The sequence below is a fragment of the Saimiri boliviensis genome, chromosome 2 (assembly GCF_048565385.1).
Source record: "Saimiri boliviensis isolate mSaiBol1 chromosome 2, mSaiBol1.pri, whole genome shotgun sequence".
In the NCBI taxonomy this organism is placed as follows: Eukaryota; Metazoa; Chordata; class Mammalia; order Primates; family Cebidae; genus Saimiri; species Saimiri boliviensis.
Genome location: NC_133450.1, coordinates 240610854 through 240635964, shown reverse-complemented (window position 1 = coordinate 240635964; position 25111 = coordinate 240610854). Strand labels below are relative to the sequence as shown.

At 41.2% G+C, this 25111-nt stretch overlaps 1 protein-coding gene across 29 annotated transcripts in view; it reads left to right on the top strand.

The window, feature by feature from the left end:
• AOPEP (aminopeptidase O (putative)) overlaps nt 1-25111 on the top strand; it is a 375128-nt gene that overhangs the window by 24692 nt on the left and 325325 nt on the right. For 21 of the 29 annotated variants that reach the window (XR_012516704.1, XR_012516705.1, XM_039474659.2 and 18 more), the window contains 2 exons: nt 9782-10722; nt 23751-23917. Coding sequence is in view for 27 of the 29 variants with exons in the window: in XM_039474659.2 (XP_039330593.1) it covers nt 9926-10722; nt 23751-23917 (964 nt within the window). In the remaining 2 variants the exon portion in view is untranslated. The other 8 variants (XM_074395624.1, XM_074395621.1, XM_074395614.1 and 5 more) reach the window with 5 other exon arrangements.

The window sequence follows — 25111 nt, the reverse complement described above, 5'->3', positions numbered from 1 at the left end:
TCATTCTTTTTCAACATTTTTCTGTTGTTTACATTTCTGTTCTTTCTGTATACCTATTTTCTAGTTCACTGACCATCTTCTATAATCATGAATCTTCTGTTAAAACCATCCAGTAGGCTAGGCGTGGTGGCTCACGCTTATAATCTAAGCATTTTGGAGGCCAAGGCAGGTGGATCACCTGAGGTCGGAAGTTCAAGACCAGCCTGACCAACATGGTGAAACCCCGTCTTAAACAAAACAAAACAAAACAACACCATCCAGTGAAGTTTTTATCTCAAATATAATATTCTTCACTTCTAGAAGTCTCTTCCTTTTTAAAAAAGTAATTCCTATTTCTTTGCTGAGTTTTCCCTTTACTTCATGTATTACAGCATTTATGCTTAATTATAATATGAATAGCTGCTTTAAAATCCTTGTCTGTTAGTTCTGATATTTGGGTCCACTCAAGTTGGTTTCTTTTTTTTTATTTTTTTTTGAGACAGAGTTTCGCTCTTGTTACCCAGGCTGGAGTGCAATGGCGCGATCTCGGCTCACCGCAACCTCCGCCTCCTGGGCTCAGGCAATTCTCCTGCCTCAGCCTCCTGAGTAGCTGGGATTACAGGCACGTGCCGCCATGCCCAGCTAATTTTTTGTATTTTTAGTAGAGACGGGGTTTCACCATGTTGACCAGGATGGTCTCGACCTCTCGACCTCGTGATCCACCCGCCTCGGCCTCCCAAAGTGCTGGGATTACAGGCTTGAGCCACCGCACCCGGCCGAGTTGGTTTCTACTAATTGTTTTTTGTTTGAGTTTGGGTCATGTTTCTTATTTTTTTATGTCTAGTAGTTTTATATTTTATCTTAGACATTGTAATTGATACTTTGCAGAAACTCTGGATTCTGTTATGTTCTTCTGAAGAATATTGGTGTTTTGTATTAACAGACAGTTAACTTGGCTGAACTCAGACTTCTAACTTTGCCTTCACTGTTGTGGAGAGTAATCAGAATATCAGTTTAGTTGAGTTAATTTTACTTTAAGGAGGCTGTTTGATCTTCCCCCACATATGCCTGCTTCAGGGGACAATTAGGGAATTAGGCAGAGTTTGTATGCAGAATATGGGACTCATGCTTTGTAGATACCACCTTTTCTGAAGTTTTCCTTCTTTTCTCTCCAGCTGCCGTGTTGGTCTTGAACTCTGTTCTCTTGTTCTTCAGCCACTAAGACTTCATGTTTCAATCTGAGTTTTAACCCATTTATGTGTCGTGTTCCATTATTGGAACACTAAGCTTGTAGGGCAGTTATTTGTATCCTACTGCTCAAGGTCATTGCCAAGGTCTAATTTTTCAAAAAAAAATTTTGCAACCTCTGGCATAACTGTGTTAACTGCCTTGCCTGGCACTAACTAGGGCTTTCTTTTCGGTGAAGAACTGTAAAGCAGGAAGCTCAGTGCCACTTCCTTCTTCCACGTGGTGGCTTCCTACAGTTCTTGTTAGTTTTTTGCCCACTCTCAAGGGCCTTCAGAAATTTTTTTTGTCTAGAGTTTTTAAGTACTATCAGTGGGAGGATTAGTCTGCCAGAAGGGACTCTGCTGTTACTAGAAGTGGTACTTTCTTTCATTTAAGGGGAGGGCAGAATATTCTTTATTAATCAAGCAGACACATAAATGTAAAACTAAAACTGTGTTTATTTTGCTACTAAGAAGCATACAGCTATGAAATCTAATAATAGGGGAATTTGACTTAATCAGCGAGGTCAGGAAAGTTTTCCTTCAGGACATGATGGGGTTCAGAGAGTTACTAGACAAAGAGAATGGAAGAGGATTCCACATAGTTGTTGATTGAGTGATATAATCCAGCTTTCTGTATATTTGGGCTTCTTTCTTTGCACATATCCTTAACCTCTCAATCTTTAATAATCTCTCTGGGCTTCTGTGATAATAAAAGGTAATCTATAGCTATGGTGCCTCTAACATTATACAATGAAGAATATCCTACATGAAAATTTCTTCTTTTTTTTTTTTTTCCAATTGAAATTTAAATTTTAGATCCAGGGATACATGTGCAGGTTTGTTACAAGGGTATATTGCATGATGCTGAGGTTTGGGCTTCTATTGATCCCATCATTCAGACAGTGAACATAGTACCTGTGAAAACTTTTTTTTTTTCTTTTTGAGAAAGGATCTCACTGTGTTGCCCAGGCCGGAATACAGTGATACAATCACGACTCACTGTAGTCTTGGCCTCTCAGGGTCAAGAGATCCTCCCACCTCAGCCTGCTAAGTAGCTGGACTATAGGCGTGTACACCACCGTGTCTGGCTAATTATTTATTATTTGTAGAAAGAGGTCTTCCTCTGTTACCCAGGCTTATCTCAAACTCCTGGGCTCAAGTGATCTTCCTGCCTTGGCCTCCCAAAGTGCTGGGATTATGAGCATGAGCTATTGCACCCAGCCCCAAGAAAATTTCTTCAGCCAAAGGAATTGTGGGTCGGACCATTAAGTGGTATATCATAGTCTGTGTGCTTCTGGTCAATATGATCAACTGAACTATAAGGAAATCTCTCTTCCACTTCAAGTATTTAAAACAACAACAACACACATAGACACACAACTCTGTCACACACACACACACGCACACACAAATACCACATACTTGCATGTAATGTGCCACGGAGAAAAAACAGATACATATAAATAAATGCATTCTAATAACAAACTTCTTTCTTATCAGCAAAAAGATATGCCAGGTTATAGTGGAATAGTATATTCAAAGTGTTAATAAAAAGTAGCTATCAACAAAAGGTCTACACCTAATTAAGTGATCATTCAGTAGAGAAGATATAATACAGACCTTTTCTTTTTTTTTTTTTTTTTTTTTTTGAGACGAAGTTTCGCTCTTGTTACCCAGGCTGGAGTGCAATGGCGCAATCTCGGCTCACTGCAACCTCCGCCTCCTGGGTTCAGGCAATTCTCCTGCCTCAGCCTCCTGAGTAGCTGGGATTACAGGCACGTGCCACCATGCCCAGCTAATTTTTTGTATTTTTAGTAGAGACGGGGTTTCACCATGTTGACCAGGATGGTCTCGATCTCTTGACCTCGTGATCCACCCGCCTCGGCCTCCCAAAGTGCTGGGATTACAGGCGTGAGCCACTGCGCCCAGCCAGACCTTTTCAAACATACAGATGTTGCAAGAGTTTGTTACCCGTGGTCTCCTCCTGAAATAATTACTAAAGATAAACTTAAGTGTAAAGGAAATTGCGGCAGACTGTATTTTCCAAAAATGGCCGTAACAGTATCTACCATCTTCCATGCTTTTCTACAATATACCTTGCCACTCCCCCATCAAAAGGAGTCTAATGCCCTCTCCTTGAATCTGGACTGGCCTTAGGAGTTTTCACTCGAAAGCAATAGAATATGATAGTAATAATAACCATGTTGACTGACGCTAGGTCAGAAAAGGCCATGCATCTTTCAACTGGTTCTCTGGAATGCTTGCACTGTGGGCTGCCAGCTACTGTAGAAGATGTGCAACTCTTCCAAGAGCTCAGTGTTAAAGAGGCTTTGTGCAGCCACTCTGGTCTTCAGATCCTCCAGACAAATCCATCCTCCAACTGAGTACCATTGAGTAACATAGATTCATAAGATGTAGAAGAGTGGCCCAGCTGACTGTTACCCACATTCATGACCTATAGAATATAGTACAGTGGTTGCTGTTTGACGCTACAAAGTTTATTTGTCATGTAGCAAGTAGAACAAAATTGGACCCAGAAGGAAGAAGTAGAATGTCTAAATTATCGTGAGTAAGGAAGCTGGTGAATGTATTTGTAAATACAAATAAATTTTGACTTTTAAAAGGTTGGATGGAGTTTTAAAAAACAATGTGATACTAAGATAATAGCAACAATGATACGGAAGCTGGTGTGGAGTAAGGAAGAGGGAAGACTGCTGATAAAACTTTCTAAGAAAGGTCCTTATATTGTTTGGAAGGTTATTTGAGATTGACTTGAAGTGGACCTATTAAAGTCATCAATTGTGTAAGTAATCAAACAGTGGAGGGGAAAACAGAAATGTAGAAAAATTCAATAAAAAGCAGGAAAGTAAAGCTATGAAGCAAAATCATGGAAGATAGAAAACGAAATATGTGATTGAGATGGTTGCTATTACAACTATAATTGTAATAAATGTAAAGAAATTCAGTCATTAAAAATGCGAATTATATTTTTAAAATAGCCAGCCAAATGTTGTTTTAAAAAGACAGCCAAGGCAAAATCAGTCCAGAGCAGTTAAAAATAAAGGGATAGGAAAGACGTACCAGGAAAAACCAAAAGAAAGTAGATGTGACAATATTAACATTAGGCAAAATGGCATTCCTAGGAGCTCTACCCAGTGTACTAGGAGATGTGCGTAAGGAAGTTCATTGCAGCAGCATTTGTAGTCATGAAAATTTTCAAATAAATACCTACCAATAGGGGAACATAGGGATAAATTATAGAATATTCCTATGGGGACATTAAAAGCAGCTAAAAGAAACATTTATATACATCAACATGTCTATATTTCTAAAACCATTGAGTGAAAGAAATAAGTTGCAGAATATGTCAGTGTGACATTTCTAAACACAAAACAGCGTATTTGAACTTTCAAGTTTCCTTCTAATTCTGAAGTTATTTTATTGAATTTCACAGTAGTAAGCTATGTTCTTAGGACTATATGCATTTGAGTGTGTGTGGAATTGTGCCCAGACACAGTGCATTTTAGCAAATACACTGGCTGTTATTAAGAGCATTTGGCATATTCTAAAGAAGGAACACACCTGGAATAGCAGAAAGCTGTCATTCTCTGATCAAGTAATTGGCGAAATTAAATATTTAGTAACTACTCACAGTGTGCTCTATGTTGTAGAATAAGCATATCTGCAAACAAATTTCTCCTTTTCCCCCAGTTGGTTACGAGTAAAACGATGTGGCATAAAAAGAGGCACAGGTGTATCCTGAGAAGAAAAAATGAGACGTCTGGAGGGAGATGTTTGCTAAGCAATAACTTAGCACTAGACTATAGAACGCAGGCAAGCTAGAATCCCTGTTGTATAAGTAACTAGAGGTTGAAATCACACATGCCATTAGACAGCAATTCTACAAATGTTTATTGAGAACCTACTGTGTTCAGGTTACTCCACTTGGTCATTAACCAAAAATATTTCAGGAGTTGCAAAGAATTTTTAGAGCATTGGAGGATGGAGGTAACTGTAAAATAAGCCAGGATAAGTTAAGAGCCTTGAGGATACACATTGCTTTGTAGCTTGAAAGGAGAATGAAGTTGTTTTTGTTGGAGGGATGGGGGGTGGCATTACAGAGGCTATATCCCACATTTGCAAATGGGTGCATTCCACTTTGGATGGCTGAGAATGGCAGAGCAATTTCTTCTTTGTGCCATAGCTCTGTTTAGTATGTGATCTTCTTCCCCCTTAAGAAAAATATTACTGTATGCTAATCCTTTCAAAGCCTTTAATGGTGCTGCTGAGACAATCACTTAAGCATTTAAAATAAATACTGCATAGCACACTTATTTTACTTTTTTTTTTTTTTTAACGCACTTATTTTAGAGGCAGCAACGGTTAGCCACTGGAAAATGATTGGTTTTTATAAGGGGGAACTTTTATATGTTATGGTTTATGACAGAGAACGGAAAAATGCTTCAGTGAGACAGGCTGGCATTTTGAATTGGAGCACAATAATAGCCAAAAGTGCTGAAGTCAACCGACTGCTTAGAAATAGGATTTCCATTTGCTGAGCGAGGTCTTGCAAGGTGGCCACATACTTGCATTTGCAACCACAGGCAGTTCAGTTTTTCCCTAAATGTGGGGCTGTGACCCTGATTGACGTCAGGGAGTGTTATGTACTTACAGAGAGAAAGATGATTTAGGTCATCCATGAATCTAAGACAAGTAGGACATAGTCAAATAAGTAACAACTTAATAGAAGTATACATCATTTAGGTTGGAAACCATGCAAAAGTTACGGTGCTCTTCAGAATCTTCGGGGGCTAGCTTAAAAGTTCTCCTTTGCCCCCCAAAACTATTAAAATAAGAATTGGTTACTAACCTGCATAGCTTGAAGAAGATAAAGAAGATCAAAGGAAGCTATGGAAGAGAGACTTAGAGGTGACATTTGATTCATGACTTAGACAATATGAAGGAGATGGCCATGAGACCTGGGAGATGAGAATTCCGAGGAAAACCATCAGCAGGTGGAAAATGTTCTGTTTGTGGCAAGCAAAAAGAAATGGGTGACCTTGAGCAAATTGCTTTGCCTCTCTGGGACTCTGTCTTCATTTGTAAAATTAGAGAGTTGGATTGAGTGAGCCCTAAGGAATTCTTCAGCTCCAAAGTTCAATAAAATAAAGATGATTTAAAGTAGGCCAAATGAAGTTGTTGATTGCTTTTAAAGATGGCAACCCCAGGGCTGGGTGCAGTGACCCACACCTGTAATCCCAGCACTCTGGGAGGCTGAGGTGGGCAGATCGCCTGAACTGAGGAGTTCCAGACCAACTGGGCAACATGGTGAGACCTCGTCTCTACAAAAATTTAAGAAGTTAGATGAATGTGGTGGCATGCACCTATGGTTCCAGCTACTTGGAAGGCTGAGGAGGAGGATGGCTTGAACCCACAACCCTAGGGGTGTTTGAATGTTCAGAATAGGGTGTAATCATTGAGGGGGAGAAAATGTTGTCAAGAGTAAAGTGTCAAATGGAACAGGGTTCAAGGAAGTGGAGGGGGATGGTATTGAGAGAATATTTCTTCCCCACTTCTGATGCTTCCTTCATGTTGGGGGAGTTCAGTCAGTGTAATAGTCCTGGTCCCGGTGCTGTTATGCTAAGGGAAGTGGAGTGACTTAATTTGGTAAATCCGAGAAGAAAAAACTGATTGTCCTCTCCTCATCTCGCTTCTGCTTTTGGGCAGCAATCCTGACCACAGAGAGCCATTCTTTTCTCTCCCTCCAGGCCTTAAGTCTTACCTGAGGGAGGCCACCTCCCCTTCTGGAAACTATAACTTAATCCAGCATTGCCTGTGACCATGTGGATAAAGCTAAATTTGGGATTCAGTGTCCAGGTACCTTTGGCGCTCACAGCAAGCCGTGGTCTCCAGTTGAGCCTTCTTCAGCAGTAGTGGTGATATTTTCGTCTGCCTTTGCCGTGTCTTCATCTTATGTCTCACTACATTCAGAATCTGGATGAGAGAAAAGTGGGTTATTTATTTAGCTCTCTAAAAACCCCAAAAGTTGGGATGCATTGGGGTGGAATAAGCTTAGTAAGCTTTAGTGAGAAGGGATATTGTTCCCTCTGAATTAAGAGAAGGTAATACTTACGAAGAACTAGAGATACTTTGAGGTATGATTGAACAGAGATTCAGAATTATCTCAGCAAAGCAGGGGGCCAAATCATCCGCTGAGAATGAGTCAGCAAGCATGGAATTGCAAAGTCAAAAGAAAAGTTGTAGAGTTTCCTCTGTGGAGAGTATGCAAAAGAATCCACTAAAGAAAACCAGTGGATTGTTGTCAGAGTGACAAACGTTTTGTCACTTAAAACACATACCACGTAGTATACCGATTTTAGAGGCAGCAGTGGTTAGCTGCTGGAGAGGCAGCCACCACTTTTCATGACTGGTTCTGCTAACAGGCTTGAGTGGATAGGGCCTTAGGGCAGCCTCATTCTCTGCCACCCGGAACAAAAGTAGTGAGAACTGCTCTGTAGAATGTATTTTATGCGTAAATTATACAGATTTTTAGAAGTAAATTTAGGAATCCATTAGAGTTGGACAATAAATAATTGTAAATGCTGAACTTTTTCTCCAAATATGATAGTTTAGCCAGCCACTAAATTGACCCTTGTCTCAGTTGATGGAGGTTTTTCTTCTGTGTGTGTGTTCAGGGTTTTTTTTTTTTTTTTTTTTTAATTGCGTTTTTAAAAAAATGCCCAGTCGACAAAATACAGTATGTTAGCAGCCACAGCCATCCTCAGAATGAAGTTTTAACATCACTGTTTCTCATTACAGAGAAATAGCCAACGGCTTTATCGAAGGTTATTTTTCAAAATGACAGGACAGAAAATACTCTGGTTTATCTCCTGTGCCCATTGACTTTTCTAGGACCAAGGGAAATACCAGCTTCTCCATAAAGTAAATTCAAACTATTCTTTGCATCTTTGATTTCTCTCCACTCCTATTGCACTGAAAGTGTACCACATATAGTTCAGTGGGAGAGGGAGCATGGACCAGGGAAGGGTTTTAGGAGGTGGTTGCACCCACTGGGACATGGAGGAAGACTAGGATTTGGCAGTTGGAGGTGGGAGGTAGGAGCCAGTTGCACTCCAGGTCCAGCACATGGGTTAGTACAGAAGGCACAGAGGCCTAGAGTCAAGTTCTCTTCAGGAAGCAGTGCTTTGAGTGGGCCCTCTGGCTAGAGGACCTAGCAAGGGGGTGTTGTCTCCATTACCGGAAAAGTAGCTAGAAACTGGATTGTACAAGCTGCAGGAGGCAGGATTTTTTCAGGTTAGGTGAGATTTTGAAGAGGAAATAGTCTGTGGAGAGGTAGAAACTGAAAATCAATGGAATATTAACCTAGAATGAGATTCTGGAAGGAAAGGAAATAGAAGGGTCTAGCAGAGATGCAGATAAAGCTGGCAGGGAAGTGAGGAGCAGTTAGGATACAAAGGAAGGGCTTGATTGACTTGAAAGTTCCGGCAAGTAATGATGTTTTGTAGTTGTTAAAAGATTGCCTCCTGATATTTAGAAATACAAAAATCATTTTAAATATATCTACTCTGTTAGAGTTTTTCTTTCCGTTTCCCTGCCATTTCTTTTTTGGTTTTGGTAAAAGAATAAAAAAGAACAGCCTATGCTGCAAGAAATTAGGTACACAACAGGGGCTGAAATATTTCAAATAATTTTTCTTTTAGCCAAATTGCTAGTATACAGTAAGAATACATTTTGATTCAGAACTTTTATGAAGAACTTGCGCATTTTATTGTAACATCTGTTTCTACATTTTAATTTCTCTCCTTCCTTTTATAGGTATTTGCATGCTTTTTTTTTCAAGTGAGAAGACCTTTTGTTTGCCACAGAAGGCTATTATCCAGAATGTTAATGGGTTTTCAGCTATTAAGATGTAATGATATACCTTGAGTATTTAACTATAAATTTGAAAAATCTCCATGAACAATCTCAAAGGAATACTTAGAATGCACTCCTGGTAAATTGGCTCATTTTCCTGTAATTTACTGGAAGTGCTGATATGAGAGCAGTTCTAATGTGAAAAGTACATTAATCCCTGGAGTTACATTGTATGTATTAAATTATTACTCTCAAAGAATAAAATGTATGGGGCCATTTAGCTTTCATTCACACTTGTTACTTGGAATCACAGTGGAAAAACAATCACTTATCTTTTGATGCACAAAATTAGAAGGGATGCATTTAATATCTTTTAAGACTAGAGGCACAGCGATGCTTGGTTACACTTTTGTATAACAATTGCTCTTTTCTAAAAGAAGGACAGTTCTCATTGGAGCATGCTGCTTCTGGCTTTGTGGAGGCCCATGCCATTCAGTTGGTAATTGAAATATTTTTAGAAACCCATAATGCAGATTTCTTTCATGTCAATAAAAAAAAATTAATGAGCCTTCTAGCCATGAGCACCTACCACTTGGAGGGTTATTTAAGGATGGTGGTCAACTTGCAGGAGCAGCACTCGCAGGAGCATTTAGGTCTTATTTGGAATTTTGTCTAATTATGCTTTCCTTCTTTGCCAGGAGACTGAAAGTTGTGGAACCATAATCTGTGACATCAGTTTTTTTTTTTTAAAATAAACAGCTATTTATGATTCTGGAAGATTAAGGCAGATAGGAAACCCCCATCTGAGATTTTAACCAGCCTCTCAAACAATAAACCACATCATGGACATACAGCTGGACCCTGCCAGAGATGACCTGCCTCTCATGGCCAACACCAGCCACATACTTGTGAAGCACTATGTACTGGATTTGGATGTGGATTTTGAAAGTCAAGTCATGGAGGGAACCATAGTGCTTTTCCTCGAGGATGGAAACAGATTCAAGAAACAGAACAGCTCCATCGAGGAAGCCTGCCAATCAGAGTCAAACAAAGCCTGCAAATTTGGGATGCCTGAACCCTGCCATGTTTCTGTGACAAATGCAAGGACCTTCTCATCTGAAATGGAATATAATGATTTTGCAATCTGTAGTAAAGGTGAAAAAGATACTTCTGATAAAGATGGTAACCATGACAACCAGGAACATGCTTCTGGGATTTCTAGCTCAAAGTACTGCTGTGACACAGGGAATCATGGGAATGAGGATTTTTTGCTAGTGTTGGACTGCTGTGATTTATCTGTGTTAAAAGTCGAGGAGGTGGATGTTGCTGCTGTGCCAGGTATGGAAAAATTTACAAGGTCTCCCAAGCTCACGGTTGTTTCTGAGGAGCTCAGGAATCAGATTGTACGTGAACTTGTGACTTTACCTGCAGATTGTTGGAGGGAGCAGTTAGACTATTATGCTTGCTGCAGCCAGGCTCCTGGCTGTGGAGAACTCCTCTTTGACACTGACCGTTGGAGCTTACAGATCAGAAAGACAGGGGCTCAGACAGCTACTGACTTTCCTCATGCTATCAGAATATGGTACAAAACTAAACCCGAAGGGCGATCAGTCACATGGACCTCAGACCAGAGTGACAGGTAGGTTATCCGAGTGCTTCTCAGCCCTGTGTCTCTTAATCTTGTACACTGCAGGGATGCTTTCAAACATGAGACCAGTTCTGCAGAGATGCTTGTGTGTATTCTGTGACATTACCTAAGTAGCCTCAAATCCTTAGACCTACAATGAAGCAGGTAAATTCCCAGGCATGCTAAACCCATAATAGGATTAGCTCCCTTAAGTCAGGATGAAAAGATTATTAAGCCCTTGTATTTCTAAGTTAAGAGATTGAAAGGCAAGCTTAATGATGGAATCCGGAGCCTCAGTCTCCATTGAGATCTCTGCTAGTGACTTGGAGTGCTGTAGATGGGAGTGATGTGTCTCTAAGTGAATACTTGCTTAACGTTCCTTCATAGTCCCTTGAGAGACTAGACTGCTGCGAAGTTGGGTTGATGTGAAGCCTGGCAAAGTGCTTTCAAACAAAGCCAGCTCTGCTTTTTGACTTTCTTACTGTACCTGTCTATTGGCAGCTGTGCCTTCCTGGACTTTGTCAGTTGTCATATAGTGTAACCCCCTCAAAGCATGCAAAAGACCTGTTTCTGAGGAGCCGGACAATCCTCTGCGACCACACAGTGGCTTTGTTGGCCGTGATTCTTAGTATTTGGTACCAGAAAGACCCCTGGTTTTCAGTTCGTGGAGAAGGAATTGATGAGGCATCGTTTTCTGGAGGATGTATTTAGGCAGCCATCTGGTCTTTTTCTTATTGCCCTTCTTCCAATAATTGTTGTTCTTACTATTTTTTTAATTTGAGAATTTAAAAATCAAACTTTATTGACTCCTCTGTATATTACCTATTTGTGCTAAAGTACTGTAAATCAATATGATAATTATTGCAGAGCTTGAATGAACATTGACCTCTGTTAGCTGGGTTTCAGAGCCTTCTTTTATAGCATTGAATTTCCTTAACTGAAGCAGTGGTCTTCGGCAATTGCTTACATATCTCCCTCAATTTATCCCCAAAATACCTTGTAGAGAAATATTTTTAAAGCCTCACTTTGACTTTGACCTCTAATTATCTATTTCTTGTCTCTAATCTTACCTCCTGTTCTGGTCTCCTATCCTGCTCAGAATGAGTTCGCTTCCTGTCTTATTTCTGCTAGAGTCTGAGGCAGCCATCGGGAAATTGCAGGGTGGGTACAAACTTACATCAGTACAAAAGCATAGTGATAGATTTATAGATTAACTTATTAGATATTTTGTTGAGACTGTGAAAAGTATGAAACAGGTGTTCTTATTGTATCTTCACACTTGCTCGAAATTATTAAAGATGGGAATTTCAATACGATTTAACAATATAATATCTCTGAATATTTAACTAGGAAATTGTAGTTTTTATACTCCTAGATATTTCATTTTTGAACTAGAATAATTAGGAAGAAGGAACTATTGAAAGTATTTGGAAGAAATATTTATGGCCTCAAACATGACTTTCTCCTGAGTGCTCACTGCAAAGGAAGAGATTAGACTGGTGAATTAAATGATATGTAAAAATGTTGAGCAGGAATGACTTATAGATAAATGACAGTTTCTATAAAGAAACTAGGCCGGGCGCGGTGGCTCACGCCTGTAATCCCAGCACTTTGGGAGGCCGAGGTGGGTGGAACACGAGGTCAAGAGATCGAGACCATCCTGGACAACATGGTGAAACCCCGTCTCTACTAAAAATACAAAAAATTAGCTGGGCATGGTGGCGCGTGCCTGTAATCCCAGCTACTCAGGAGGCTGAGGCAGGAGAATTGCCTGAACCCAGGAGGCGGAGGTTGCGGTGAGCCGAGATCGCGCCATTGCACTCCAGCCTGGGTACCAAGAGCGAAACTCCGCCTCAAAAAAAAAAAAAAAAAAAGAAACTAAAGAGGTCCTTGGGCACATTTTGCTCCTTCAGAGGGTAAATTTACTCTTGATATCTCATTTTCCGGTAATTCAGTAAACTATGTGATCATAGCAGATGTTTAAACTGTATGCTTGGAAGTTTGGGATTATATGTTAGTGTATTAATGCCACTTGGGCAGTCTTCTGAGGACAAGAAAAATTATTTTAAAAAGCAATTCCTAGAAAGATATTTTCTCTTTTTTCTCATTGTCTGGGGTGGGGAATTTTATGTATAGTCAAGATAATGTCTTGTGAATGAGCACCAGGTCTCTCTCAACTCTCCCTTGCACTGCAGAATAAACCTCAGGATGTACTGGTAGCTGTTTGGATATGCTAAGGACTTCACGATTAGTAAGGAATGCCAGGTTGCTAGACAGAAATAACTTCTTAGTGATATAAATGAATAGTAATTATCAGGATCACAATACTTTATGAATATAATTGTGTGAAAATATAAAATTTTACAATTGCATGAAAAACCTGATTAGCTAGAGCTGATTCCTCCGGGGGACAGGGTCTACCTTTATTAAAACTAAAATAATTTATACATATTTGTTCCTGAGTGGCAGAACACTATCAGTTATACCCACTATAAATTCTCTGGCTGGGATGAGAAGCTCTTTATTCTCATTTTACAGGTAAGAAAATTAAATAAAATGACTGGAAGTTCCCAGGTAAATCCGTGTCTCAAATGAGAAAGAGAACAACTTTTTTTCAATTTGATGTTCACATGTCACTTATTGTATGCAAACTTTCGAGTACATTTAAAACATAAATTTATTATATTAGCTCTCAATAAATTTCTGTTTTTAACAGGAGATTAGACAGAAATATAAGAAAATCTCTAAATTGGTATCTTTCCTTTTAATTTCCATAAGTGGCTTTCCTCTTTCCCACCTGCACTCTATCCCAGCTGAGAATAAAACTTATGAGTATTGGAGGTGGAGAGTTGGGGAGAGATAGCATGGGGAGAAATGGCAGATATAGATGAAGGGGAGGAAGGCAGCAAATCACACTGCCACGTGTGTACCTATGCAACAATCTTGCATGTTCTTCACATGTACCCCAAACCTAAAATGCAATAAAAATAAAAAGAACAAACACAAATCTTGGAAAAAAAAAAAAAAAACTTATGAGTATCAAAATAAAATAGCTTAATATAGATATGGATGGTTGCATATGGAAATAATTACAGATATGTGTGTTCCCAAGGGTTAGTGTGTGTATGTATATGCACTAATATGTTAGTGTGTATATATATGTATTTATATATATATACACACACACTATATCTTGGCTTGTCAGCTGAGAGGGTCTTAGAAGTAAGCACACCTAGCATCCAGATCTTAGTTTCTGATACCATTCTCCGATAAAGAGAACTAGTGCTTCTTGGAGAAATGGCCAGGATAGCAGCAGGAAACATATAAGATGAGTCTGGAGCATCTTGTAATGCCAGAAAGTAATGAAGTCCTCAAACAGCAGGAGCAACAACCCAGAGTGATTAGGGTATGCCAGAGAGACAAGGGGCTGTCTGAAAGACTCCTCATGGCCAAAGCTAAGCAACAAAATATATCAAGCAGTTTCAAATGACATCCCAAAATGTGAAATAAATAGCCATTAGTCCAAGCTGATGTAAAAGAATGATTGAATAAACAAACAAGTGATGAAGAATAGACAAATCCACGGTGCAAAAGAATTCTGAGTTAGTTGTGGGCATGTTCTATCCTCAAGGAGGTGGGGCATAACACCTCACTCCTGAATTGTGGACTACACAGTGAGTGACTCCCTTCCAAAGAGAACAGAATGGAAAGGGAGAAAAAAGTAACTTTACACTAGAGAAATATGACAGTACTACCTCGGCAAGATGATCAAGGTCAGCATCAACAGTGATAATTTATGTGGGTAGTTTTTTCTCTGGTATATGATGAAAATGGCATCTTTGTTGTCTTCCTCCCAAAAGCTCTTAACCCCAGTCTAATCATGAGAAAAGCATCAGGTACATCCCAGTCAAGGGACATAAAACATAATACGTGATCAGCACTTCTCAAAATGAATAAGGTCAGCATAAAGTCTAAGAAACTGCTACCGTCAAGAGGAGCCCTGGGAGACATGATGATTAAAAGCAATGTGGTATCCTGGCTGGGCACAGTGGCTCACACTGGTAATCCCAGCACTTTGGGAGGCCGTGGTGGGCAGATAACTTGAGGCCAGGAGTTCAAGACCAGCTTGGCCAACATGGCGAAACTCAATCTGTACTAAAAATACAAAACAATAGCTGGATGAGGCTGAGGTGGGAAGATCGCTTGAGCCCAGGAGGTCAGGCTGCAGTGAGTCATGTTTGTGCAACTGCACTCCAGCCTGAGCAACAGAGCATGGCTGTGTCTCAAATGTAATGTAGTATCCGGAAACAGAAAAAAGACATTCAGGAAAAACTAAAGAAAGCTGAATGAAGTGTGTATTACTATACCAATATTGGGTTACTGCTTTTGACAAGTATACTAATATGGGATGACGATAATAGGGAGAACTGAGTGTGGAGTGTATGGGAACTCTGTGTATTATCTTTGTGATTTTTATTTTTTGTTTTATTATTATTTTATGAGATAGGGTCTTGCCTAGGGTGGAGAGCAGTGGCATGAACTTGATTCACCAAGTTCTTTCTACCCTGAAAATCTCTTTTGTAAGAGCTGTTTTCTCACTTTACCATGTGGCAGGGTTCTCTGTAGAAGAAAATATGTTTGTAGCCTTGACCTCTTGCGCTCAAACTATTCTCCCATCTCAGCTTCCTGGGTAGCTGGGACTACAGGTATATACCACTATACCCAGCTAATTTTCGTATTTTTGTAGAGATTGGGTTTCACTATGTTGCCCAGGCTGGTCTTGAACTCCTGGGCCCAACCATTCCTCCCACCTCAACCACCCAAAGTGCTGAGATTACAGGCATGAGCCACTGTGCCCAGCCTTATCTTTTCAATTTTTAAAACCAAAACTGTTTTAATATAAAAAGTTTATGGTGGTTCATGCCTGTAATTCCAGCACTTTGGAAGATGGAGGCAGGAGATTAGCTTGAACCGAGGAGTTCAAGACCATCCTGGGCAACATGGCAAAACCCTTTCTCTATAAAAAAAATAATTAGCCAGGCGTGGTGGCACATGCTTGTAGTCACAGCTACTCGGGAGGCTGAGGTGGGAATATTACTTGAGCCCAGAGAGGTTAAGGCTGCAGTGAATCACGTTTGTGCCACTGCACTCCAACCTGGGCAACAGAGTGAGACACTGTATCAAAAAAAATTATTAAAAAGATAATTTCAGATTTGGAAAGAGATCACTATCTTTCTACCCTGAAATCTCTTTTGTAAAAGCTGTTTTCCCACTTTACCATGTGACAGGGTTCTCTGGAAAAGAAAATATATTTGAAGCTATAAAACAGTATTTCTTCTGAATAATTATCAATAGTTTCATCCTTATTGTTTTTCTAATATGAAATATCTGGAAGTAGAAAACTCAGTTTTACTACCTTAGTTTAACCATTTGTGGGTTGTGCCATTTCCTGAACTGAAATCCTTCTCACCTCCAACATTCAGAAACTGGATTGTAGATGACATTTAAAAATGACTGACGGAAGGAACACATTTATAATAATCTGATACAACGTGCTTCTTGGAAAAGATGTTTACTTTCCTGTGGTGTGCAGGTCTGTGTGCCCTTTAAAAATACTTTGATGAGAACAAAGACAGGGTCAAGAGTTGTGTAAAGGTGTTCTTGCCAAGCTTCAAGAAAGGAATGGGAATTAATATGTTTTTAATTACAGATCTTCAGTATACCTAAGAAATAAACTTTTAAAATGGAAACCTTTATTCAAAGTGTATGTGTTTTCTTCATTTTCTTTGTATTTTTAACATTTTTTTCCATTCCCCTGAAGAAAATGTTATTAAACCCAAAGCATCCTCTATGGTAACCCATTCTCTTTTTCATTAGAATAATTATAATAGTTGTGGAAGCCACCAAGTGGTTTAAGAGGTCTGAGCTTAAGCTGATGACATCACTGAATTTGAGTTGAATGGTGGAAAATTCGGTTACATATAGGAAATTTATTAGAAAAACTACAGCCATTTGAATTTTTGTTAAAGATAAGAAAACTAACTGGGAAAATACATTATAAGATAAAATAATATTAAAATTTAAACTTTTGTAAAGCACTGTGATTTTTTGTTTGTTTTAGACCAGACTGGGATGAAGTTAGCAAAATACTAAGGAGAACTACTTTTTTTCTGTTATATTTCTTGCTCAGCCATTGGGCCAGGGAAGATGTAGACTTTGGGAGTATTTTTAGTTTGGAGTATCAAAACCAGATGTTAAAACATGTTCTTCCCCCCTCTACTCCCACTGAATTAGTTTCATTATTATATATGTCACTCTAAAGGAAAGTTTTACAATTTAAAAAAAGAATGAGGCCGGGCGTGGTGGCTCAAGCCTGTAATCCCAGCACTTTGGGAGGCCGAGGTGGGTGGATCACGAGGTCGAGAGATCGAGACCATCCTGGTCAACATGGTGAAACCCCGTCTCTACTAAAAATACAAAAAAAAAATTAGCTGGGCGTGGTGGTGCGTGCCTGTAATCCCAGTTACTCAGGAGGCTGAGGCAGGAGAATTGCTTGAACCCAGGAGGCGGAGGTTGCGGTGATCCGAGATCGCGCCATTGCACTCCAGCCTGGGTAACAAGAGCGAAACTCTGTCTCAAAAAAAAAAAAAAAAAAAAAGAATGAGCAGAAGATGTTTTAGGAGAGATCTCAGGTCTAAGAGGAACATTTCCACAATTAGCATCTTTTTTTCCCTTACTTTCTTCAAGAAACCAATGCAAAATTTATGAGAACTGAAGTAGAATACACGTTAATTCTGTGATACCATTGTGTGACTGCAGAGTAGGAATCATGAGTGCAAATGCTTGGAAGGGTCGTTTTTTAGCTTCTTTCTCCCTTTGCTGCCCAGGCTGTGTGTACCTCTATTTCCCAGAATCCCAGTTGAGTCACCATGGAAGAAAATACAAGGATGGACTGTCTCAGTCTCAACAAGTAACCAACATAATCAACTGAACAAGAAATAAGTAACAAAGCATCGACAGAAAATAACAAATCACCATGCCCTGTAGGACCAAGAACATCCTGTGTTCAAAAGAAGCTCAATGGTGAAAGTCAGGAGACCTAGTACTAGTGAAAGCTGTGTGGTAACTAGCTGTGTGATTTCAGATAAGTCACCTTACAGGTCTTCATTTCCTCATCTGTAAAACAAGAAGATTCCATGAGAGCATCTCAAGATTTTTTTCTACGTACACAATCCTATGCCCACAAGGACTTCCAGATGAGAAATAACTGTCTTTGCCTTTACAAACAGCTTGCCTGTTTTGTACCCAAAACATCTCTGGTGAAGAAGTGATGAATTTCTGACTCAAAGCCATTTGGAGCCTTGTCCGTTTTGACTTTACATAAAATCTGTCTTTCTGAGTCAAAGCAGCATTCTCCATGGACCTGCCATGTATTCAATATGATTGATGAATTCTGGTTTTGGTAATTGTGCTAGGAAGTAGAAAAGCAGAATAATAATAAGGAAGAGGTGCATGTGTGTATAGGAGAGAAAGAGAGTGAGTCATAGCTAAACACTTCTTTTAGTAGTTCTGGCTCTTTGTGGCACAAGAAAGCAAGAGGGTTGCTCACCTGTAATGGAGACTGTAATCTAGGTCTAATGAGAACATGGAGTTATCAAAAAGATTAGTGCAGAAAGGAGAAAAGGTGGAAAGGAATTGGAGGTGGCCTGAAGACCTTGTAACCCTCAGAAACTTACAAAATATTCTGACGCCCTAAACTGTCACATCTGTGGCCCACCCTCCGGAGATCAGGTCAGGGCCTCATCAAGCCACATACGGGGCCATCGGGGGCTCATTACCTCTGACCTACTTCTGGCAGCCTTCTCCCCAGTCACCTAACAGTAACAACCAGGGGTCAGGAAAAGGGTGACTTGATGGACTGTAGTGGAACTTAAAACATTTTAAACGAAAAACAACCCCCTTTTTCTCCTGGTTGAGAAAAGACAAATGTGTATAGTAGTCAACAGAAAAAAAAAGAAAATCTATGGTTTTAAGCAATCCCTTACAAGTTTGCATGGATGGCTCCTTAAGACTAGCACGTGAGTCTGAAAGGCAGAGTTAATGTGTCTCATCCTCATTTGACCACTCTGTAAATGCAGAAACATATAGCCAGAAGCTGAAGTACTTGTTAGTCTGACAAGTTTTTCCTCAATTTAGAAGTTCTTTAATGGCAGCAAGCCTTGGACCTGTGTCTCACCCTGTCTTACCCTCTTCTCTTCTTTCTGATTTTCACTGTTCTCTCATTCCACAATGCCTGTGCAATCTGGGCTCCCGAAGGAATATCTCCTACAGTTGGGTATCCCAAGGCATGTGAGATGAACCTTGGTAAGAGAGTTTTCCTTGCTGTGCTGGAAGGAATTACTCGATCTGAAAATGATGAAGGTATAAGCATTGGAGGATTTCAGGCTGGTGCCTGCACATCTATCCCATGAGCATTTTAGCAACATGGCCAAGGTGCAAGGCTATTCGTGTCAAATAAACACAGCTGCATTTATTTCTGTGTTTACACATTCAGATAACTGCAGAGCCTGTTTATAAACACATAGATTATCCTGCCCTCTGTGGAGGGGAGGCACAGATGGGTAAGCAGGGAATCGGCCCTCCATATAGTTCTCATTTGAATGTGTGCATAATGGGGGCCATCTTTAGTCTGGAATCACTATGTAGTGGGTATGATTTCATGACTGGGAAGGCCCCATGTCCACCCATCCTCCACTTGCTGGTAGATGATCAAAATTCCACCAGTAGAGCTTTATTCAGAAGATAAAACCTTCACACTGTTAAAATATAGTTACCTAACTAAATTGATTTCAGGTTTGCACTGTGATGTCAGACATCGTGAATAGGATATCAGCTTGTAAGAGAGCAAAAGGCCATTGATGATAGACTTGTAGGTCCCTAGTGTTTGGCTTGGGCATGTTGGGAAGGGAGGAGTGAGCCTGCAGCTGAGGAAGTGAAAAAGGCCAAGAAAAGAGTAGTCTGGGAGCACAAAGAGAAGTTACATTTTCAGGAGGTGCCTACCCTAAGACTTCCCTCTTATGTGATTGTTTTACTGCTTATGAAAGCGTTCCAATAAGAAAGTGATTGATTCTCATATCAGATACGGGTATATTTATGGGGCGTGTCTTTTAGATTGCTAACTTGATCTACACGTTCAGAGTTACAGCTCTGAATACCAAGTGGAAGCCGGAAAAGAAGGTTAGACTTTAGCAGAAAAGTTGCCCAGCCATGGAAAGAGCAGGGTGGGGATAGAGAATTGTGAGGACACTGGGGAGGGTGGAGGCGAGAGCTTGCTGGGGGCCTGGCGAGGGAACTAACCCCCTTGATGGGAGGGATCAGGTGCCCAGATGCACAGTGGCAGAAGGAGCTTTCAAGAGCACGACAGAAGGGATCAGGACAAAATTGTAGAACAAAATGTCGAGAACTAGATAGCTAAAGAGGACAAACTACCAAACTGGGGAGGAAAGGATGGTGATAACATGGTAGACGTTAATCCAGTCAGTGGAAGGACTGCCCCTCATCAACTGACTCATACAAGCCTGCAATATCTGTACTTCCTACTTCATCAAATCATCATTTTCAAATTTAACTGACTCATACATGCCTGCAATGGCTACACTTCCTACTTCATCAAATCATCATTTTCAGATTTAACTGACTCATATATGCCCGCAGTGTCTACACTTTCCACTTCATCAGATCATCATTTTCAAATTTTCTGAGGTAGGTCTGATTTTAGACATTTAAACCTGTTCATGGACACTACACCGTTTGGGATTAGGAAAACATTCAGGGTCCATAAAAGTGTCTTCTGTCATATGCTTATGTGAAACCCTTTATAAGCAAATTAAACAGGTGCATACCCTCTACCTTTCTCCTTGGATCCACCCTCATCCTCCTTTCTTGTCCAATACCTTTACCATCCATCTTACCTCTTGAGGCAGAAACCTCAGAAAATTCTGTTAACTGTGGCTGCATAGCAAATCACCCCCACATTTAGCAGCTTAAAAGAATGAACACTTATTATCTCTCACAGTTTCTGAGGCTCAGGAATCCAGGAGCAGCTTAGCCAGCGTCTCTTGCTCAGGATATCCTGCAAGGTTACTGGCCAGGGCTGCAGGTGTCTCAAGGCGTGCCAGGAGAACCCTCTTTCAAACTCACTTGCGTGGCTGTTGCAGGCCTTGGTTCTTCACTGACTCTTGGCCATAGGTGTCCGTTTCTTACCATGTGGGTGCCTCCCTAGGCTGCCCGAGTGAATTCCTGACACTCATGACCTAGAGTGAATGATGGGGGACAGAGTGAGAAAAGATAGTCTAAGAAAACCACAGATTTTAAAATTGTCTCAGAAGTGACATGCCATCACCTCTGCTGTATCCTGTTGGTCCTCCTGATCAGAAAATGTTTAGACTTTCTGATCTCTCCCTGTCCCAGGTCAAACCTTTGCATTATCACGGCATGCATACTTGTAGGATGAGGATACTGCAACTGCCTGTTGGCTCTGCATAGGTCTCTTCGGGCACACAGACCTGGTACAGTATGGAAGGGGACTACACAAGGATGTAAATATTGGGAAGAAGGGGTTATTGGGGCCAGCTTGGCAGCTGCCTCCTCAGAAAAGCCTTCCTTTCCTTCTCCCTCTTCTTCAGCAAATCACTTACTAAGTCCTGATTCTTCCTCTCCCGTGCTTCTCAGATTTGACCTCATCTCAGATCCGATTGTTGCTTTGGGGAAGAGGTGTGGAAGCTGATGGAGGCAGCCCTGGGGGCCACATACCTAAGGGCACAAGTGGAATGTGTAATAATATGCCAGCATGGCCTCCAACACAACCTGGTACGGAGGAGAGCAACATCCTGGCAAGCCAGTCGTTTGGGGAGGATTTGTTCGCTGTGCAGGCAAGAGAAGACCCACAACACAGAGTTGTACTAGGCAAATGAGGTGCTTGTTGAACAGAACAGACAATAGAAGTCACTTCTTGCTTCCCACTTCACCAGCCCAATACCCATGTCACCTGTGACTCAGAAGTTGAGGAACTTCCCCACAGTCACTTGATAAGTTGGCAGCCCAGCTGGTACAAAGGTGTTTAGACTTTTTTTTTTTTTTTTTTTTTTTGAGACGGGAGTTTCGCTCTTGTTACCCAGGCTGGAGTGCAATGGCGCGATCTCGGCTCACCGCAACCTCCGCCTCCTGGGTTCAGGCAATTCTCCTGCCTCAGCCTCCTGAGTAGCTGGGATTACAGGCACGTGCCACCATGCCCAGCTAATGTTTTGTATTTTTAGTAGAGACGGGGTTTCACCATGTTGACCAGGATGGTCTCGATCTCTTGACCTCGTGATCCACCCGCCTCGGCCTCCCAAAGTGCTGGGATTACAGGCATGAGCCACCGCGCCTGGCGGTGTTTAGACTTTCTAATCTTCCCCGCCCCACGTCAAACCTTCGCGTTATCATGGCATGTATACTTGTGGGATAAGCGTACAGCAGCTGCCTGTTTGCTCTGAGATCCATTTTGTGCTCTTATCATGACCTTCTCTAAATGACGAGGAACTTCATTTCCTAGATTCTCTAGTCTCCTGGCTTCCTGCTAGGTTTGGCCAGTGGGGGCCACTGGTGGAAGATTTGAAAGCAGGAGTTGGCTGGAAGTAAGTTGTTTCTCCTCCTCCTGTTTCCTTCGGCAGCTCCAGTGTGGCTGAGTCTCCTCTGGTCCCAGCTCCCCCTGGACCGTCCCCACTGTGACTCTGGCTTCTGCCAGATGACTCCTGCCGTATAACCCAGTAACACCCAGTAACAACCAGCTCCTCCAGTCTGAGGAGTCACAGCTGATTACTGCTGCAGCTAATCCCTGGGTTGTCCTACTGTCTTCTAATTGGTTTCTCAGCTCTTCTATCGTTTGTATAACTCATTTCGAAGGTTGAATTACCTGTTTGTTAAGACCTAGACTGGTTTCTGTTTTCCACACAAGACCCTGACTGATAAGAGTCGAACCATCGTTCTGATTTTTCTTGCACGTTGTGTGAACACAATAAATGCTTAATTATAATGACGTTAATGAAAAAGGAAAACCAGTTTATCCAAAAGAAGTAGTGCTTTGCTCTATTCATTTATGTTATAAGTCAAGCTGACCCAAACTATGTATTTGTCATAACTGCAAAACAAAGTGGAAACATTTTCCTAAGTTTTTTCTGAGGAGTCAGTCTTGTTCCTCCGATTCTGTTGTGTCAAGAGTGGATCCCTTTGATCTTGAGGATCTTTTCCATCTTTATCAACCATGACTTTATCATGGGAGGGATTTTTCTTGGTTTGGATGGGATTGTACTTTCTGATCCCATTAGGACTAATGGCAGAATGAGTCCTGAGGCCATGTCAACTGGTTTTGCATGCTTACTGTGGTTACAACTCTGCATCCTTGGCTTTCCCATCACAGGCCTCCTTGTTGTGACCCACAGTCCTGTTTATATGCCAACCCCTGTTCTTGGCCTTCACACAAGGATTCCCACAAGGGTTCCATTTGAGGTGGTGGTTTCCAAGATTGGGGGTATCTGCCTGCCAGCCCTGGATACTGAGACCACCAGCTTGTTTTTCCAAGCATTAATATCTCCGTGATCTCCAAACATATTTTCTTTTCCAGAATGCTTTCCAAAAGGTTTGTAAGAATGTCTCTCAAACTTTTCTTTTGAAGGCATCAGGGCCTGAGGGGAGGGGGCAAGGGTAATATAAATTATAACTTGGCAGACTAGGATGTAAAACTTTATCCAAAAAAATATTTTTCTCCTGCAAAAAAACAACTCTTTTTACATATTTCAGAAATTCGTTTGAGAGAAATAACCACTCAGCTATTCACATAGCCAGCCCTTGGCAGCTTCAGTTCAAAATACTCTGAAACCAGTCAACTGCAAAGTTTCAAATGTTTTCTTTGAAAGCTCAACTTAACCTTTACTACCTTGGTGGTGAGAAAAGTGACAACTCATTTTAAAGATTCTCCCCCTTTCTTTGTCTCTCTTCTGCAGGCCATGTGTTTATACTGTGGGATCTCCCATAAACAACAGGGCCCTTTTTCCATGCCAGGAGCCACCCGTTGCCATGTCAACATGGCAGGCTACAGTTCGAGCAGCTGCATCTTTTGTTGTTTTAATGAGTGGGGAGAATTCTGCCAAGCCAACACAGCCTTGGGAAGGTACCGTACATGTGTTCTTTGCTTATTTATGTATTGCACACATGCTGGACCCAGGAACCCAATAAGCAGTGTTTTTCTAAACTTTAAAGAGCTCCTTTATTAGCTGGGTTGGAAATGAACATACTATAAAACATCCTGCCAGAGGAAACAAGCAGGGAATGGGGAGGGACACTTAGGAGCCTGGGCATGGGATTTGGGGCTCTTCATACGAGAGTTGTCAGTTTATAGATTATTTCAGCAGTTGCTTTCACCTTGTGGTTTGTGGGCCATAAGTAGGTGGTCTTGATTGAAGGCTTTCTGAGCCGGCAAATCTATCATGGAAATACCATTACCGTTGAGTTGTTTGTGGTTTGTTATGGTGTCTGTACATGGTTATTCATTATGTTAAGAGATAGTGCTCTTGTTGGCTGGCCCACCGGAGTTGTCCTAGTGAAGTATCTGTTCCATACACTATTTGCCTGTGTGAAGTTCTGAACCAAAGGTGTATAAGAAAGATGGAAGGTGGCTGGGCACAGTGGCTCACGCCTGTAATCTCAGCACTTTGGGAGGCCGAGGCGGGCGGATTACGAGGTCAGGAGATTGAGACCAACGTGGCTAACACCATGAATCCCCAACTCTAGTAAAAAATACAAAAAAATTAGCCGGGCATGGTGGCAAACAGCAGTAGTCCCAGCTACTCACGAGGTTGAGGCAGGAGAATTGCTTGAAGTCAGGAGGCAGAGGTTGCAGTGAGCCAAGATCGCGCCACTGCACTCCAGCCTGGGTGACAGAGTGAGACTCTGTCTCAAAAAAAGAAATGAAAGAAAGATGGAAGGCAGTGCTAATGTATCATCAGGATTTTATCTACAAATTACTTATTGCAACAATTAACTTTTTCAGTGGAGATCCTGCGCATGTTGGTGCCAGGAAATAATTTATTTGTTTATTTGAGAGATAGGGTCTTACTCTGTTGCCCAGGCTGGAGTGCAGTGGCTATCACAGCTTACTGCAGCCCTGACCTGCCAGGCTCAATTGATCCTCCCACCCCAGCCTCCTAAGTAGCTTGAACTACAAGGGAATGCTACCACACCTACCTAATTTTTGCAGTTTTTGGTAAAGATGAGAGTTTGTCATGATGCCCAGGCTGGTCTTGAATGGCTAGGTTCAAGCGATCTGCCCACCTCAGCCTCCCAAAGGTGTGAGCCACTGTGCCTG